We start from the raw sequence: 20,579 nt of genomic DNA, 5'->3' as shown, positions 1-20,579 counted from the left end.
CAATTTCTACAATAGTGGGAGACTTTAAAACACCACATTTCATAATGAATAAAACAACCAGACAGATCAATAAAGGAAAAGATGATTTGAAAAACATTATAAGCCAATTACACCAAACATACATATACAGAAGGCTTAACAACAGAAAATATATTCTTCTCAGGTGTACATGGTACATTTTCCAGGACAGACCACATGCTAGGCCACAAAACAAGCTTAAATTAATTTTTTTTAGACTGGAAATATTTTTATTTATGAATGAATGAATTTCTATGTGAGACACATGTTTGACTATTGTTCCACAGGCACTTAATAGTGTATGCATATAATACAAATACATTATTTGCTTTAGTTCACACATACACACACACATTAGTGGTCATCTAGTCTATCTTTCTATTCCATTCCATTTATTCTTTTTTTTTAATTTTTTAAAATTTTTAGTTAATTAATTAATTATCTATAATTTATTTATTTACTTTATGGTAACATTGGTTAATGAAATCCAGTAAGTTTCTTAAATGATTTTTAAAAGACTGAAATGACACAGAGCATATTTTCTGACCACAATGGAATAAAGTTAGAAATCGGTAATAGAAGGAAAATTGGAAAACTCACAAATATGTGAAAATTAAACAGCACACTCTTAAACAACCAATCAGTCAAAGAAAAAAAATTGTGAGAGAAATTAGGAAATATTTTAAGACAAATGAAAACAAAACTTATGAGATACAGTGAAAATAGTGCTCAGAGTGAAATTTATACCTATAAATATCTATATTAAAAAAAAATAAAGATTATGAATCAATAATCTAACTATATACCTTTAACAACTAGGAAAAGAAGAGCAAACTAAACACCAAAATAATAGAGTAAATCAACGAAACCAAAAGTTGGTCCTTTGAAGAGATCAACAAAATTGCCAAACCTTTAGGAGACTAAGAAAAAAAGAGAGAAGACTCAAATTGCTAAAATCAGAAATTAAAGAAAGGACATTTCTATAGACCTTACAAAAATAAAAAGAATTATAGAAGAATGCTCTGAACAAATAGCACTGCTCATGTAGGTTATTTAATTTGTTGGATTCCTACATGACAAAATGAATAACCTGCATAAAATGGAAAATTCCTAGAAACACAAAATACCAAAACTGACTCAAGAATAAATAAAAAATCTGAACAGACCTACAGCAAATAAGGAGACTGAATCAGTAATCAAAAACTTCCCAACAAAGAAAAGGCCAGGACCAGATGGCTTCACTGGTGAATTCTACCCAGCATTTAAAGAAGAATCAACACCAATCCTTTTCAAATTCTTCCAAAAATCTGAAAAGGAGGGAATACTTCTTAATTCATTCTATGATGCCAAGATTACCCTGATACCAAAGCCAGACAAAGACACTACAAGAAAACTACAGGCCAATATTTCCTATGAATATAGACACAAAAATCCTCAACAAAGTGCTAGCAAGCCAAAACCGGTATGTTAAAAGGATCATACACCATGACCAAAAGTGGGATTTAATCCCAGGAATGAAAGGCATAATCATTTCAACAGACACAGGAAAGGCATTTGACAAAATCCATCACCATTTTACAATAAAAACAGTCAGAAAACCAAGTGTAGAAGGAAATTTTCTCAACATGATAAAAGAGCATTTCTGAAAAATCCACAGTCAAATCACATTCAATGGTGAAAAGTTGAAAGCTTTTCTCCTAAGATCAGGAACGGGACTACAATGCCTGTTTTCTCCACTTCTATTCAACACAGTACTGGAAATTCTACTCTGACACCAAAACCTCAGGCAACAAAAGAAAAAATAGATATTTCATTAAAATTACAACTTCCGTGAATCGAATGACAGTCAAGAGTGAAAAAACAATGCATAGAATGTGAGAAAATGTTTTCAAATCATATATATGATAAGGGTTTAATACTCATCTATACAAAGAACTCCTACAACTCAACAACTCAATTTAAAAAAAGTGCAAAGGACTTGAATAGACATTTCTTCGAAGATATACAAATGCCAATAAGCACATGAAAAGATGTTCAACATCATTAGTCATTCAAGGAAATGCAAATCAAAACCATGAGATACTACTTCTTAACTACCAAGATGGTTACAGTTAAAAAATGAAAAGTAACAAGCATTAACGAAGATGTAAAGAAACTGGAATCAATACATTGCTGGTGAGAATGTAAGATGGTGCAGATGTCAAAAACGGTTTGGCAGTTTCTCAAAAATTCAAACATAGAATTACAATAAGCAATTCCACTCTTTGGTATATTCCCAAAAGAAATGAAAATGGAGACCCAAACAGTTACTTATAAGCCAAGTTCATAGCAGCATTATTCACAATAGCCAAAAGGTGGAAACCACCCAAAAGTCCATCAACAGATGAATGAATAAACAAAATGTGGTATACGTACAATACCAGAGCATAACATTCAGCCATAAAAAGGAATGAAATTCTGACTACATACCACCACATGAATGAACCTTGAAAACACTATGGAAAGTTAAAAATAAATCCAAATAGAAAAGACCCATATATTACATGATTCTATTTATATAAAATATTCAAAATAGGCAAATCCATAAAGACAAAAAGCAGATTAGTAGTTGCCTTAGGCTGGGGAAATAGGGAATGCCCATTTAATGGGCATGGGGTTTCCTCTTGGGGTGATAAAAAAAATGTTCTGGAACAAGATAGTGGTGATGGATGCACAACATTGTGAAAATAATAAATGCCACTTGATTGTATACTTAAAAATGGTTAAAATGTCAAGTTTTGTTTTAAATGTATATATATCCACAATAAAAAAATAGTAAAAGTGTATATATGTAAAACTTTAACATAAAAAAGCTAATAAAACTTTTAATACACTTGTTCCACTACTTTTCTCTTTTCTACTTTATTATTGTTTTTGCTTTTATTTACATTTATTCCTTCTTTATAATTCCTTTTATTCATTTTGTTGTTTTATCTAACTTTTTGAGATGAATGCTAAGTTTATTCTTTTTTGTTTTTAATGTACATGTTTAGGGTTATAAATGTTCCACTTGTCTCACTGCCCAAAAGTTCTAAGATGACCGTTTTCCTTCATGTTATTTTTTAAATAGTTATTCGGCAATTCAAGTTTATCCTGAAACTAAATTAAAAAGTCCAGTGTCCAAACTACAAAAAGTGACCTTTACTGAAAAAACCAAGTAGGTAGTATGTTTAAAGTATAGCATTAAATAAACTAGAGGTATCCGTGAGGGAATGACTAGGAGAGTGAAGGATTGGGAAACATATCTGATAAGAGTAGGAAAAAAAAAAGATAGTGATCCTTACACTGGAGGAGAAAACAGTCATAATTTCTAGTAACTCAGAACGTTCTGGAATACTTGAAAGACTTGTAACTGGAGACACATCACTGAACCAGCCATGATTCTGCCTTCAAGAAGACAGTCCTTAAATAAGTACAAAAATAATTGACTGATTACAAGGACCACTGCTGTGGAGGACAGGCACTGGATGCTCAGAGAAAACGTAACATGGAGGTCTACCCTGCCCTGGGGTCAGGGAAGGCACCCCTGGTGAATCAATTTTAGAGCTGAAAAGTGAAGGAAGAGAAGACTTGGCAGGGCCAGAGGCCTGAAAGCACAAGAATCAGCATGAGTAAAGGTCCTGAGGCAAAGGACATTCAGATGAACTGAAAAGAGGCAGCGAGTGTGGTACCCAGAGAAGGAAAGGGAAAGTGATCTTAGCTGAGCCCGGAAAGGCAGACAAGTGTTGGATCATGTTCAGCATTAGGGACATTTGCCCAAGAGCGATGAGAGGCCAAAGAAGACTTTGGGAAGACAGTGACCTGTTCGGAATTACCTTTTCGATCAATCACTTTGGATACGGTATGACAATAGAGGGTGGCAAAGAGGAAATGTTGGGAGTCCAGTTCAGAACCTATTTTTTGTTCCAGAAAGGGCAAAGAAATAACAAGGACTAGGATGGCATCAAGGGAAATGACACTACTTAGGAAATGAAACCCATAGTTCTTGGTGACTGAATCCATTGCTCTTACCAACAGGTGGAAATTGCTCAAGAAGGCAGACTTTGGCTCACCATAGCAAAGCATTTTTCAACAGCTAGCACCCTATGTCAAAATGGAAGAAACTGCCCTTTGAGACAGAGCATCGTATTTCCTTGGAAAGTTTCCCAGGAGGAACTGGGTGATCACATGTGAAGGATATAGGTGTTGGGTGAGGAATCAGACTGGATGACATCGAAGATATTCCTACCTCTAAGACTCTTTGCTAAAATCAATATAAATGTCAGGCCATTTGGACAACTCAATGTAAAACACCTAGGAAAGAAAGAAATCGTGTGTGTTCGTGTATGTATATATACATGTATTATGTACATATATGTATATATACATATATGTATTATCTCATATACCTGTTTTCTTCTCTATTCAAGCTGAGTTTCTGACAAAAGCATACTGATAAATTACCATCAGTATTTTACAATTTATCATACAGATGGTGAAAAGCTAGTATTACACATCTCTTTCTGACTCCTTGTATTTCTCTAAGTATTGGCATAAATACTTCTACTCATCTGTACATATTATCTTAATTTTAGTAAAGATTAGTCATGTGTATGTTCTGCCAATATTTTTGTAAAAAGTTAGGTGAGCAGACTCATTCGATAGAGTCTGGGATTATTTGCCTCACCAATGGGAAGCCTAGCTGTTTTCAGCACAAATCCACATACGGCACCTGGCACCAAACTGTAAGTACAGTATATGGAAGTAAAGAAAGTTTCAAAAACACTATCCTGGCAATTCCAAACATGAACGGAAGCACAAACAAAAAGAAAAAAAGGCACATGAAAAAATGTACTGAGGCTCAGACATACGCTGAAAGGATGAAACTGACCGAGAAATGTTACCAACTGCCCCCAAAACCAGTCTTCTCCTGAATACTAAAGCCTGAGTAAAGGTCAACCAACACCAAGACCACAGAAATTGGTTCCTCCATGGTCATTAGTAGGTGGGCGGGGCCATCACTATTTCTGAAGCAGCAGGGCTTAAAACAGTGTTGACAAATATCTGCTCACACAAACTCAAAAGGAGGATTCTCCATCCCAATTAGCTCGTTTCACAGGCACCCCTTCACATACCAACACACAGCTGGCCTATGCAATCCCTCTCCTGAACAACTGGACATACAAAACTGTGTTTTTGTGCTATTAGCATGGAGAAGGAGGAAGATTTTCTTGTTTTTTTCTTTTTCTTAGTGCAATACTCACTGACCTATACCTAGAATTCTGTATAAAGCACAGGTATAAGGGAAGGAAAAGGCAGAAGTGCCACCTAGTAACAAAAGGAAGGAAGTTAAAAGGGAAACATGGGCATTTTATAACTTATCAAGAGATGAGTACCTTAGATGACCTAGTTTAAATCTTTGCTCTACCATCCAGTGGCTATGAGCCTCAGTTTCTGAACAAAATGGAGACAATATTAATATCCATCCCATAGGAAGGACTAAATCGAGATAATGCACGTGAAAAATTTAGATATTTGGTGTCTGGCACACAGTAAACACTCAATAAGTGCTATCATTACAGATTATTATTATTATTATTATTATTATTATTATTTTATACAAGAATCATAGGAAGTTGCACTTCAATAACTTCTTTACACATCATCTGGGGTCAGAGATTAGATTTCTTCAAAAGATATACTGATTCATTAAGTCAAAAACTAAAAGGATTTGCATCAGCTTCTCCAAAAGTCAATAGCACAGACATCGCTACACAAGAGTGTGCAGTCGGGGATAATAAAACATAGAAGCACTTCGACGTATCAAACACTTTGCCATCTTTGCTATGTTTGATAATCAAGGTAAGAGAACAATCTATGACTTTCTACATAGTACCAATATATACATCAATTCGGAGAGAAAATTAGGCCTGTAGTTTGAAGAAGGCCCATATGCTTTTGCATCCCAATGGCAGCCACTGTGCGATTCCCTTCCTCCTCCTATTCACTACAAGACCCTTAACAAAGTCTGTTTCACGCTCTGTTTCTGTGACTACCATATTCTTCAAAGTAAATGTGGTTTTAGCTGGCACCACAGACAAGTAAACATAGCAATGTAAATATATCAAGACATGAAAATTTTTACACCTTCATTTTTTATCGCAACAGGTGCTTTGGATTCCATTACTTGATCTCTCAACTGTTCATAAATGAGTTTGGATTTCCAGAACAAGTTTAGATATCGAGTGCTCCCCATAATGTCAAGGTCTGTGATGTGTCAGTGGAGGGAGGTCCTGACCCCACTGTTCATCGACAAGAGAATTAAATGAGACTCAAGGCTGTGCTGAGTCTCACTGGCCTCTTTTACTAGGTCTTGCATGAGAAAGCAATAATGACATCAAGATTTTCAAGGGAACGCTACAGAATAGTCCAGGAAAATACTGCCTCTGTCTCGTGTATGATACACTCAGATTTTAGTGAAGGCAAAGAGCCAGTCTTACCATTTCAAGCATTTGTATCCTTTCATAGAAAAAGAAGCCCACACTTTGGTTCACTTGTTGGAGATGTTAGTGAAGACTAAAAAGGTGACTTCAAAACTCCCATCCAACTCCAAGCTTTAGCAATTCTCTGAATACAAGACTGCATTAGGTTTATTGATAATACAAAGCTGGATGCTGTCAGTGAGTTTGGCTTATAAAAAATCAATGTCCACTGATTAATCCATCAATAAAGACATAGAAAATAGACTCAAGAGTTAATATGCCCTTAAAAAATCTGAAAGATTGGAAATGCCTTCAAGCTTCATACAGAACAGTTTGTAGAGATATCTGAGACGATTTCAACCTGAATGTATCCTTTCATTAAACACATTATTTTTTGAGTCTTGCACTGTGCTAAAGATGGAACAGGACAGAATCACTGTCCTCGCAAAACTTAACGATCTAGTGAGAGACTTAGAAAATAAGATAATAAATTACAACATATTTAAGTGAGAGCTATAACGAAAGAAGAACGGGGTTCTACAGGGGCCCAAAGAAAACCCTTCACAAGTCAGGGAAGTTTTGCCAAGAACAACATCAAAGCTGAGACCCAAAGGATGAGTAGAAATTAAGAAAGCAAAATTGTGGCAGAGGTTGATAGTGGAGAGTGATCCAGTCATTCTGAGGGTGTGAATAAAGGAGAACACATGGAGAGCACAAGGAACTGAGAGCCGGTCTCTCTGGAGAGACTATATGCTGGAAGCGAAGAACTGGTAGCAAGTGAGAAGGGGTCAAATCATAAACAACTTATGCATCACTTAAAGGTATTTAATCAAGAGAGAGACATGATAAACCAGGAATTTTAAAAGATCCTGGTGAGTACGATATGGAGAAAAATTGGACTAGATGCTGAGACATCAGCTGAGACATGCTGGAGAAACCCAAACAATGGGAGTTGTATCCTGAATTAAAGTGGTAAGGATATCTATATAAAGAGAAAATGACAGATTCAAGAAATATGCAGGGTGCTGATTCAAGAGAACACACATGGCATCTGGGAGAAACCGAGGAGGCCACATTTCCAGCTAAAGAACAGGCGGATGGAGGTATGACTGAGCTAGGAACCCAGAAGGAAAAGTACATTTTACATAGGAGAATCCTAAGCTCAACTTTGGGTATTTTGAGTTTAACGGTTCAAATGCAGTTAAATGGATAGCTCTGGAGCTCAGGAGAAAAATCCAGACAAGTGTCAGAGACTCGGAAATCATCCAGTCACTGCAGCACAAGGAGAGGAGTACCCTGAGTCGAACTCATAAGAAGCCACAAAGTTTAAAGAACAGGCAGCAGAAGACAAGGACCCAGAGGCAACTGAGGAACAGGAGAACCAGTCAAGGAACATGCTTCAAGAATAAGGGGTGGGTCAGATGGATACAAGACTTATCAAGGGATCACTCTGTGAGTTACATAAATGTCTAACCACTATGCTGTACACCAGAAATAAATACGATATTGCATGTCAACTGTAATTGAAAAATTTTTTTTTTAAATAAGGGGCAGGGACCCAACAGAAATGAAGCCTCTGAAATATGCCCCTGCAGGGGGTCCTGTGATACATGCAGTATGGGGCAACAAAGGAATCATAAACACAATGCTAACAGTCAGCCTGTCAGTATTCAAGACCCAGGCTGACCCAAGAAGCTGCCAACTGACAAATGTCTTCAAGGGAGGCACCGATAACTTAAAATATAACCAAGGTGACAGATGTGTGTTCTGGAGGATCCAGAGCAGAGACACTCATCGGTGAACAGCAAGAATTGATGGTGTACTGGATGATGTGATATTCCACCCAGGTCCCCTTTTCAGGGCCTATGAGCCCATCTCCTCAGCTTCTAAGAACATCTCTGCTGCTCAAGGCTCACAGATGTGTCCCTCAAAGGGAACTGCCTCTCTGCCACAGGGACCTGCCCTGCCCAAGAACACACTCCCTCCCTTGGGCTCCCTACCAGCAATGACTGGCTGATGCAGGGATGGAAGGGCCCAGTTCACTTGCCTCGGTCTAGTACATTTCTGAAGGACCATCCCAGCTTCAGAGCTGGGATCAGTTGAGACCTCGCTTGTAACCTCACTGCAGGTCAGCTTCACCATCTGTCCAATCCCACCTTCCTCACTTCCTTACAGGTTTATCTCCCAAAAGCATTCTGCAGTAAACCCTCTGGATGCAATTCTCCATTTCAGAGCCCGTTTCTAGGCTGCCCGCCCTCAACTGGATGGTATACATCGAACTGGGCCAAGCCACAGAGGCTAGAGTAAAGAGGCAGGCCTGCCGATGGCACTGCCAGTGGGAAACCATGCGGCAATCTTTGTGTGTCAATGTGAAAGGGGCTCGGTCACCCACAGGACTTCACAGAAGTTGGCTACTCTCAATCTAGTCATCACCCATAAAGAGGGACAATGGCTTGAGTGTTTCAATTCACTTGAAGGGACTTCTGTTACCTAATATATCTATATAAGATCTGGTAGGAGGCAAAATGAAAACCTGAATTTCAAGGACAACTGAAGGAATCTTCTTAGAAAAGGGACAGTAACACCAAGCAGAAGATTGGTTGGAACGTTTTAATGGTTCACTCAACAAATATTTATTGAAAGGCTACTACTGTGTCTGTCTGTATTATTCATGATGGTATTCCCAAGTGAATACCATCATCTCTGACACCGTCTCTGACCTCATAGAGCTTAGATTCTACCAGAAAATGCTAGAACTCTGCAATGGAAGCCTTTCTCCAATCAAAATGTTTCCTGGAAATATAACACATAAAACCAGATGTATGTGATAATTTCTTAGTGTGGATATCTTTTGTAAGTTTAATTTATGGCACTCTTATCACTGAGTTAAGTCATCAGTGTAGTAAAACCTATTTTGATTAATAGCAAAATTTTTAAATGAGGTCTGAAGATATTAGCTGTCTTCCTAAAACAGCCTCGGTAATTTATATCTGCATTTGGTTTGTTTGCAAATAAGAAAACCATCTTTGATTTTCCATGAAAAGTGGCTGTAAGCGGTATTAAGTTTGGTTTGGTTGGATCATCTTGTCTTGCAACCTCAGGGTATTTGTCAACCTAATCGATCCTGAAGTCTGAAAGAAGAGATGAAGGAAATGTCTGTTTTGTGGATGAACCACTAACATGTGACAACTGCTCACTTTCCTTCTCTTAAATTTAAAAGTCAGGAGAAAAAGGTCTAGAACTCCCAATAAACCCCAACACTACCTTTTATACCATATAAAGTGTTAGACATTCAGTTATCACACACTGAGTATTAAACCACATCTAGAACATTCACCAACCACCACCCCCTGAACCTTGAGTGGTATTTAATTAGAGTGAGGTACATTGTGCTATAAAGCGTTTTCTTGTACAATTTTATATGAAGAGACAAGAACAGGCTTGAATTGTTTCAGCATACTGCAGACCTACAATGCTGCTAAAACAATGCACACACTGGAAGTTCAAATATATTCTCAGAGAAGGCAGGAAAAGCTGTATTCTAAGGTCTGCTCACCAAAGAAAGAGTTGACCCGTCTGCCCTTTTTAATATACTGAACACGCCAATGTGTTAAAACTGTGGTATATAACCATAGGTAAGTGTTACGTTTTTAATGATCACGTTCTGAACAACAGTTTAAAAGACCTTCATGGCTGCAGCCCCAGCACCTAGTATAGTTCTAGGCACAGAGTTAACTGCAATAAATTTTGATTGATGGGTAATAGAATAAATGATTATTTTTAAATAAAATCAAATCCAGCATCTGTATAAGACCGATGGTTTGTTAGTAAGACCCCTTGAGATATAATTTTTAAAACACTGGATTAGAAGACAAAGAATGAAAACCAAAGAGGAAAATGCCCTCGTCGAGATGTGAGAATGAGGTGGTGACCCTCAGGAGGGACTTCCTGGCATGGCAGAGTGTGGCCCAGAGCCCCAGCCCCATGGATGTGTCCCTAAAGTCTCCATGCTGACACTTCTCTAAGTTGTTTATAAAGCAGTATGGTGATGGATGGACACTGGGGGGTTCTGGGAAGGACGGGATGACTGGAATCAAGAGGGACTAATTGAGAGCAGCGCCCTTTACAGTAACAGAAAGCAGGACATAAAATGACAAACTAATGGCCCTCCAAGGCTTCTCAGGAGCTTGTTGCTTTATAAGGTGAACTGGTCGGCCTTTCACGGGAGTGATGTGGCCTTTAGAAGCAGCAACCTCTATCCACTGGCCATGGCTAACTGGGCAATGTCAGAAGGAGACAAATGAGCTGGAAGAAGGGACAAGAAGGGGTGGATTAGGACCCAGAGGAGCTACTTTTCATCATTCAGTCAACTACCAGCGTGGAAGACTGACTCAAAGCAGGGTGAATTTCACACCCAGGAGAGGCGCGCCCTTGAGGTCCAGCCTATGCCTGCCACCCCAGCATGGCTTCACTGGAACACCTCCAGTGTGACACCAAGGCCTGGCAGGGTTCTTCGAGCTCTAAGTTTGCCCCTCTTCTCACATGCATACCAACAAGCTGATAACAGCTATTAACAAGTAAGGTATTTATTGAAGTAACAGACTCAATCAGAAGGAGAGTTTTCAAAAATAGAAGAGATCTCATTTTACACCAAAGGCCACCAAGGTTCAAAAGAATTAAAAGAATTGTCTGGCCACACAGTGTGATTAAATGGAGTATGGACGAGAACCCTGTTTCAATTCGGATTCACCCACAGAAGCAGAACCACTAGAATATATGTACGTTAAGTAATTTATTGCAAGGTACTGGCCTACATGGTTATGGGGCTATTTAGGCAAGTCCGAAGGTCACAGGGCAGGCAGTTAGGAAGGGCAAGCTGAACTCCTCCAGGCTCAACCTGCTGTCCACAGATGGAGTTTCTTCTTCAGAGAAGCCTCAGTTCTATTCTTACAGCCTTTCGACTGTTTCAGTCAGACCCACCAGGATTATCTAGAATAATCTATCTACCTTACTTAAAGTCAACTAATTATGGACTTTAACCACATCTACACAATACCTTTACGGCACCTGGATTAGTGTTTGATTGAATAGCTGGGGACTGGAGCCAGACAAATTGAAACATAAAACTGACCATCACATTCATTCATCAGTAGCTCCGCAGTGTTCTGGCCACCCTACCTCTTCCAGAGGAACCCTGGTGTGGCAAAACCTTAACGAAGAACTTTATCTCCTTGTCCTCAACTGAGCAAGATATTTTCCTTGAACAACTTTTATTTAGAAAGGTTCTGTATGATTACATTATACATATTCTACTTTTATTCTCTGGCTAAAATCACTGAAGACGCTGAACCTCACTGTCATAGGTCAGCAAGAGGAGGATTTGTAAGGTTTGTGGGAAATCACTTCTAAGAATGTAGATCCAATAATCCAAAATCTATACAATATTTTATTATCCAAGTCATCCAAAGTAGCAGAGCGTGTGTAGAACTAGGAGAATAGAGATGGCTGATCCTTTCCCCACCCCACCCCTGGATATCGCATTCACTCTTTCCTCGCTATCATTCTCAAGATTTTTAAGTGTCACCCACATAAGAAGTCTCTACATCCATATTCCCCACATCTCCCACTCATCATCGCACTGCAATCAAGCCCTCCCCCACCACCAACACACTCCACATGGAATAGATGCTCCTCCAGGTTACCAATGACTTACTGGGTATTAAATCCAAAGGACACTAGTTATTGACCACGCCTTCTTTCTTGAAATGCAATTTTCCACTGCCTTCCATGACAGCACAGCCTCTTGTATTTCCTTCTACCTCTCTTGTCAGTCTTTGTAAATCTGATCGTTCTCTTCTTCCATCCCTTAAATGTCCATTTTCTCCAATACTCCATCATTGGACCCTCCTCACGCTTACACACCATCCTTTGGCTTTAATTATAATCTCTACACAAATAATTCCCAATCTCTATCTCCATGCCAAATATTGCTTGTGGGCTTCAGACTCATATGACCTACCAATATGGACATCTATACCCGGATGCCCCACAAACACTCTGAACTCACTGTCCTTTCCACTGCCCCCACTGCTATTAATTAATGTCTCTTCCTGGGTTCTCTATCTTCATGACTGGTCAGAATTTCTCTAGTGCTTGACATATATTTGGTGTTCTATTAATGTGAAATAAACCTAGTGGACTGAAATAGAAACCAAGAAGTTATCCCTCAACTCCTGCCTTTCTCTCTATCCTTAAATACTGTCAGTCAGGTTTTATTTGAAGGAGTGAAAGGAGGGTGCAGCTGAAATCACATTTTCCAGCTTCCTTTGCAGCTAGATGTAACCACATAATTACATTCAGGCCATTGAGCCAGGAGCAGGATTGCATGGAATGCCCAGACAGCTGTTTAAAGAAGATGACTCAATTTTTGCCCTTCCCTCCTTGTTGTTCCTTCTTTTCTCTCATGAAAAAGATGACTAGGCTCTAAGGGCACCTTGGACCAAGCATTGACCTTGAGGACAGAAGCCAAAGCTGAAGATGAAAGAGAAAGAAGGAGCCTGGTACCCTGAGAACTTGATAGAGAATCATACCAACCTTGGACTGCTTAACTCCAATCTTATTTCATGTCAGATAATAAACCTTAAAATATACAGTTTAAGCCACTGGATATTTTCTATTACATGAAGCCAAGTACAATCCTGACTGGTATAACAAATTGTGTTCATTCTTTTTAAATCTTTCGATTCTACCCAAGTCTCTCCACCTCCACCACTACTCCCTTAGTTCGAGCCACCAACATTGATTGTTTCAATTACTGAAAAGGTCACCCTGCTTCTAGTCTTCCTCCAATCTAATTCACTGTCCATTTCTGAAGGGTGATTTGACATTATCAATAGAGTTAAAAATGTTAACATTCTTCAAGCTAGTAATTACACTTCTCAGAATTTGTCCTGAGGAAATTAATAAGATATGCATACAAATAATTATATTTATAGAGGTTAGAAACAGCAATATTTATAATGGTTTACAAATGGAAATAATCCAACGACAGGGGGTTATAGACCAAATGGTGTGCCTATTCAAATGAAAATTAACCTGCCATCAAAAATCATGATATAGAATAATATTTTAGATTACGAGAAAATGTTCACTATTCATTTACATATGGGAAAAAATTAGTTATAAAACAGTAATGTACCCTATGTTCCAAATTGGTTTTTTAAATTACATAAATGTGTACAGAAAACAATTTCACTCTTACTTTTGTATCTATACCAAAAAAGCTAACATTTTAATTAATTCAGAAAACACTTTAATATTTACTGAACATCAAGAATATGCTAAATGTATAACAACAGTTATCTTAGGTATTATCATTTTTTTCTGTATGCTTGTATTTCTTTAAGCTGCAACAATTAACACATTGCTTTCAAAAACAGAAAATAAATATTCTCAATAAATATTGCAATCTGATCATGCTCATTTCTTAAACTCAATAGCCATCATCTCCCTGGGAAGCCTTCTCTCATTCCCCAAAGGCCAGATCCACCCCCATTCTTGAAATTTCCATCTTCCTTTGTACTAACACTTTTCCCACTGTATTGTAAACTGCCTGTTTTCTTAACTACATCTCCAACTAGACCATAGGCAAATTGAGAGTACAATGTCAGAATTTCTCTAGTGCTTGACATATATTTGGTGTTCTATTAATGTGAAATAAACAATGATTGTGCTATGAATTCAGCCATATCTATACCTCTCTTAACCATACAAGAGATGCAGAATGACACATAATTTTGGAACCTAAATGAATGTCTCAAATACTTAAGATCTTTGATAATTACAATGCCTGAACCATTCCTCAGCAATTGGTCAGGCTGTAAGGAGCTATACAAACTCCTTCCAAGGACAGTGTAAGCCTCTGAAGGAATGATCTTATGCAATGGGGAATAACTTGACATAAAAGTCTAGTTGAAAATAAGCTGATGTCTACCTAGAGGGAATAATTTAAAATAACTTTCAAAAGATGGAAGGTTCATATATACGTTCAATTTTCATCAGGTGCCTATTATGAGCCAAAGAATGGCTCCAACTCAACCGATATATTTTCTTTGAAGATATTTGCCTCTTCAATAACTGGTAAAGAGATTCAAGCAGTTACATCACTGACCTGTCTGTTCCGCTACTTACTACACGTGTTTCTTTGACAGGAACTACCTCAGACATGATAGGTGATTAGGGGAATGACGTCAGCATAACAAGTAAGTTGTGTTCATTCTTATGTGATTTTTCCTAGTTTGTTGATATTTCAAAGCAATCATAGGAAAGCACTCTCACAAGGGAAAAAAAAACTTAACAATGTATGAAGACCTTAGAACAAAGCTGGAAATACTCTCAAGTGCCTTCTTTTAACCTGAATAGTGGCCGATGACGGCTTTAAGAACCACTGTGCTTTCCACTATGTTAAACCTGCCTGGCGAAGCTGCAAGCTATCTATATAAGGAACCTATGAATATATTATGGGTGATTGCTTTGTAAGGTATATAAATGTCTAATCACTATGTTGTATACCTGAAACTAATATAGTATTGTATGTCAACTGTAACTGAAAAATAAAAAAATTTTTTAAAGAAGCTATGAAAACATTTCTCCTTATATGGATGAATGAAGAAGGCTACACCTTGGGCCAGATTTAATTTTGATGACAATGGTCTCTGTTAGAAGCAAATGCCTTCTGCAATCTACAGAGAGAAGAAGGAAGTACAAGCCCAATTTGAAACTGTAAAGAGTAGACTGACCTGTTAGGGCAAACACCAGCCAGGTGGAGATTTAAACGCACTGTATTTTTATTAGATTTGTTTTGTTTTTGATTCTAGTTACAAAGTTCCATAGGTTTTCAGTGGTTTGCCTCGATCCTGTTTTTTGCATAAGCTGTTATTTTTTATTGCATGATTTTGCAGAACACAAGATGCACATACAGCACTATAATAGAAATGCCTGTTTTCATCACAATAGCAGAGTTTTCCATTGTTAACTAAAGTAAATTTCTTTCAACAAAACTAAAATTATTGTATTATTATTATTGTTGTTATTTTATTTGGAATGAAATAAAAACAGTATTTTCATATATATACACAATACACACACACACATAATCACACACACATATATATTAAATAGATACGGATGCATGCACCAATCCAAAAAAAAAGCCATATGGCACATTTCACCCTTTTAAAATAGAATTTGGAAAGTATACATTAACTGAATGTTGACAAACACACAAAGGACTATCATGTCAATTCCATCTTGATAAATGTCAACTTGGCCACTGCTGACTTTCTCTATAGACATATAGCAAGACACAGAGCATTCTTTTTGAACATTTGTGTCAACGAAGTGGAGGAGACCTCTACGATGTCAGCTAATTACAAGGGAGGAAGTGTAAAATAGCACCCAGCAGCCTCAGGGAAAGTCGCATGGTTGAAGCTTAGATGAATAATGAACAACAGTATGGAATTCTGGAAAGGGACTCACTTCCTTCCAGAGGGAACTGAGAGCCACCCCTACACATGGTGTTAGCACCATCGAGAGATCATGAGCTAGGGACGAAAAAAGAACAGAGGGTAGTACTCAACACAAGGATAACAAAAGTCACCCAGTGTGCTTTACAGATACTTAATTCAGTCTTCTATTCACAGATTCAGTCAACGAGTACTTGGATGTGCAAGAAGCTAGGGACACAAGAGATACACAAGAGAATTTAGATCCTCATTCCACTGATAGTGTCTTCCTGGCACCAAACATCTTAGCAAATGATTGACCAGAATCCTGGGGTTGCAAACTCAAATGCCTACGGAAGCCAAATAAGTAGTGTAAGAATGAAGCAGAATGGGTACACAGTGATAGGGAGTCCACTGACAAACTAGAGATCAAATGCTCCATTTAAAGGGACTCGAGTCCATTTTTCTTATCTACCTTTAAAGTAAGATAAAATACACAGATAACCCAGACCTGGCTCATAGACTGCCACTTTATGACCCTTACATCTGGCAGAATGTAGACCAGAGCATCTGGATACGGAATTTTATTTTGTATCCAGATACCTGTCTCTAAGAAGATCAACCCATATTTGAGATCATTTTCTCATAGGTAATGGCTATAACATACCAAAGGATGAGAACTCTGTTGTAGGAGAAACAAAGTAGAACCATTTATCAAGATCCAAAATTTTAGAAACTGAGCTTGATTCCGTATATTTTCATTATGATTGAAGAGTACCATTACATAAACAAACTTTTCATTTTCTGGTGTTGTTATAATCACACCTATTTCTAAAAACTACTACTTGGGGAATATTTACTCTTTACGATTTAATTGTCTGAAATATCAAAGAGAAGATAAAGAATCTCTATAATCCAAATCACATCTTCACCAGAAAGGGTTGAGAATAATGTCGTTAGACACACAGGTGAAAATGTCAGTTACAAGTGCAATAGTTTTTAGCCTACTCAAAATGTGGTTTCTTGGTTAGAGGTTACAAGAAGCCATTTTATATACACTCAAATATAATAACTAATGTAATACCAATATTGAGAATTAGATCAGTTTTTTTTCTTTCAAAGTCAATCGATGTACTAGGTATTCCAAGTATTGTCCTTAAATCAACGTCTTATTTTTTACATACACGACTTTACAGTTAAAACTATATATGCTAATGTACAATTAGAACTTCCTAATTGTTTTTAAAGCTAAATTTGGACAATTTAAATTCTTCAGTATATGTTACACATTGTAGACACAAGCTATAAAAATGGTGACATTGGTTATATTCTCGTAATGCAATTCAGCCCTTTAAGTAATGACTATGCGAATAATCAGCCATGGGAAAATTATTTTACTTCTAGTACAATTATCTACTATCACAGAAGTAATTATTATTGTCCTGTTTATTGAACTTCGATAAGAACTCTTGAGGTGCTAAGAAAGTTCTAAGGCCAGTGTGAAAATCCCCCTCTTAAAAGACTGATCTGGCAACTACAATTACCAGTCTTAAGGAAGGCAGTTTCAGATGATCATTAAACAAGAAATTATCCCCTGAAGGTTCATAGGTTCCAAACTTCAAATGGAGAAACACTAACAGCCCCTAATGCATCCTCTCAAAGCCTTCATGACGCAACTTTTCACTAGGCAAAGTCAGTAGCTCTAAAAATGACTCAATATCAATGAGTAGAAAAATCTATGCTCCCAATGAGATGAGCTTTGTCCCCAAATAATATCTACTTTGGCCAATGCCCTAATAGTGCTAGTTATACTTCAGAAAGCTCAATCAAACCTCTCATTTTACTGTGCTTCAACTTTTGATTTAAGAAACTGCTCTGCCATCTTGAAACAGACCAAAGGGCTTCTTGGGTGGCCCACTGGTCACAATCCGTCAGAGTTCTTAGCCATGTTTTCATCCAACTTCATCTTCCGTAGGGATTAGCAGAGGGATGAGGAAGGCGGTAGGGTAGAGATCAACTTGCATCACTCTTTCGAGGAGTGCTAAGATCACATATACATTCCACATGGGCCCACTGGCTAGTGGTCCATGACTGGGCCTCATTAAGTCCAGAATCATCTAAAAGGCCATGGTTACACAGGAAGCAGAGATGCTAACTTGCGTGTTCTCCATTCTTCTCTCATACCAGCCAGAAAATCCACCATCTGAAAAAGCTTCAGCTGCCCAAAGGGACCAGAGGAAAAAGCTCATAGTGGGTGAATCACTCCCAAAGTCTCTTACCAAGAATCTACCCTTTCAGTGCTCATCTCAATTCTGCCAAAAGCCTTGAGAACCAGGGACAGCATTAACAGATATGTCTTCAGGAAGTCTAGGTCCCAGCTGACCGATGACGCTGGTTTCTTGGAGGATCAGCAGGCCTTCTGGTTGAAGATGGTTGGTCTCTTGGCTTCCTTATCCTGAATCTTCTCTTGGGGACTAACACCTCTTTGGGGGCATTCACTCCAGGGAGTTGGGATTGTTTCTTGTTTTGTCCACTTGGGGGGGAATCCAACCGCAGGAACAGTTGTGTCAAGAGCTAGCTAAAACCGATCTCCCCAGAGACCACGGCTCTTTCTCCATTGTTTCCAAGATGCCAGGCTAATATCTTCCTTGACCACTTTTGAGACACTTTCAAAGTATCGATTGCCGGCCACTACCTGTGTGAACCTGGAGACAGGTATCCACTGAGGGTGACACAGTGTGTTGAAAGCAGGGCTCACATCACATATCCTCCAGCAATGTGTTACCACCCACCTCCGACTTCCATGTTCTCTTCCTTCCACCGAGGGCCCTCTGCGGCGCCCCCTTTCGTCCCCGGTAAGAACGACACTCGCAAGGACCGCCCCCACGCCCCGGCCTGGAGGGCTTCCGAGCCCGTGACGGGGGCAGCAGGTGGGGGGAGGGGGGCGGTGGCCTGGTAGCCCCTGGGAGCGGTTTGACGGGTGTCTCCCGAACCCATTCTGCCGCCCCCTGAAGCCCCCACAGGACCCCGCGGGACCGATCCCTCCCATCTCCCGCCCGTTTTCTCCTCCCGCGCCCCCGGCCCAGCCGTACCGCACCCCCGCCACCGCACCTAACCCGCCGCGCGGCCCCCCGCATTCCCCGCACGTCCGGCGCCGACTTTTACCTGTACTTTCTGCACTCGAGGCGGCTCGTCGGGCGACAAACACCTCCCCGGGACCGCTACCTCCCCCGCCCCGGCTCCGCCCGGCTTCCTCCTTCCCCTCCAAGGCCGCAAAGTAGATGGAGTAAGAGTGTGTGTGCGAGAGAAAGAGAAAGAGGGAGCGGGCGCGGGCGCCGCGGGAGGGCGGGCGGGAGGGAGGCGCGCCCGGCCCCCGCCGCCCTCCGGCCGCCGCCGCCGCCGCCGCCGCCACGGGCTCGGCAACTCCGGCTCGCGCCCGGCCCCGGCCCCGGCCCGGTCCCCGCCGCCCGCCGCCTGCCGCCCGCGGGCTGGGGCCGGCCCGAGCCCCGGCGTCCCCGTACCTCGTAAAGGTCCCCAGAAGCCATGCCAGGCTGCGGAACTTGGCTCGCCGGGTGTGCGCGTCTGCTCGCTCGCGCCCTCCGTGCGTGTGCGCGAGGGGGCCAGGGTGCGCGTGTGTGTGCGCGCGTGTGTGTGTGAGTGTGTGTGTGGTGTGTTGAGTAAACTGTGTTTTTGCAGAATGACAGGCTTGGGGGCTGCCTATGCGCAGAATCAGAGCGGGCGGCGGCGGGGCTGGCGTAACCGGCAGCGGCGGCGGCGGCGGCGGCACGAGCGCGGGCAGCAGCGACGGCCGCGCAGCGCGCCCGGATGGCACCGACGCGGCCCGAGCGCCGCGGCCCCCGCGACCCGGCGACCCGGCGGCGGTGGCTGCAGCGGGCAACGGCTCGCCCCGGCGCCGCCTGCAGGAAGCCGCCCCGCGCCCGCCGCCGGCCCGGACGCTGCTGCCACTGGGCGAGTCCCCGCCCCCCGGGAGCCCGGCCCGGCCCCCGGGGCGGGGGGGGCGGGGGCGATTGCCCGGCCGCGCCCCGGGGGACCGGTCTTGGAGTCCGGGAGCGCTCGGGCCCGCCCCGCCACCCCGGGCAGGCTCTGGAGGCGGCCGACGGTGCCCCCGGGGGTAGCGGGCCAGGTGCCCGAGGGACGCACCCGGCTCAAGGCTGCGAAGGGGCGGCGGGGAAAACAGGTAGAGGGCTGCGTCTGCAGGTCGTAGGGCAAGAGTCCAAGCTGGGCTTAGTTGGCCCCAGGTCCTGACCTCTTGTCCCCATCCCAGGGAGGGAGTGGGCGCCGCCCTAGGAGACCTGGCCCCTCGGGCCTGCACGGCCCCTCCCTGGCTGCGTAACCCCTCTCTGCAAGGCGGGTTTGTAAAATGTGGAGTCCACAAGAAAGAGGGAAGAAATAGCACATCCAGAGGATCCAAGGGAAGCGAGGACAGCACCCCATAAACGCTGGAAAGTCTTTGGAGTCAGGCTTGGGCTTCCCTCAACAACCCCCAAAAAATCATTCATTCATTCATGATTTAACAAACATTATCCAAAGTCTACCC

The 20,579-nt window shown here is 41.1% G+C and overlaps 1 protein-coding gene and 1 long non-coding RNA gene across 2 annotated transcripts in view; both read right to left on the bottom strand.

The window, feature by feature from the left end:
* CDYL2 (chromodomain Y like 2) overlaps positions 1–19,804 on the bottom strand; it is a 156,113-nt gene extending 136,309 nt beyond the window's left edge. The window contains exon 1 of the mRNA XM_039888834.1: positions 19,543–19,804. Coding sequence (XP_039744768.1) covers positions 19,543–19,566 — 24 coding nt within the window. The 5' untranslated portion in view covers positions 19,567–19,804. The remainder of the gene's footprint in view (positions 1–19,542) is intronic.
* Positions 15,343–19,242, bottom strand: LOC120622988 (uncharacterized). The gene is made up of 2 exons (XR_005658612.1): positions 19,187–19,242; positions 15,343–18,726 (listed from the first exon to the last, which is right to left on the bottom strand). It is a non-coding gene; the product is annotated as an uncharacterized LOC120622988 (long non-coding RNA).
* Positions 19,805–20,579: the final 775 nt, after the last annotated feature.

This window comes from Pteropus medius, unplaced genomic scaffold (genome assembly GCF_902729225.1).
Source record: "Pteropus medius unplaced genomic scaffold, Ma_sr-lr_union100, whole genome shotgun sequence".
Lineage (NCBI taxonomy): Eukaryota > Metazoa > Chordata > Mammalia > Chiroptera > Pteropodidae > Pteropus > Pteropus medius.
The sequence above is the reverse complement of the archived record's forward strand: the minus strand, read 5'-3'. Positions and strand labels throughout refer to the sequence as shown.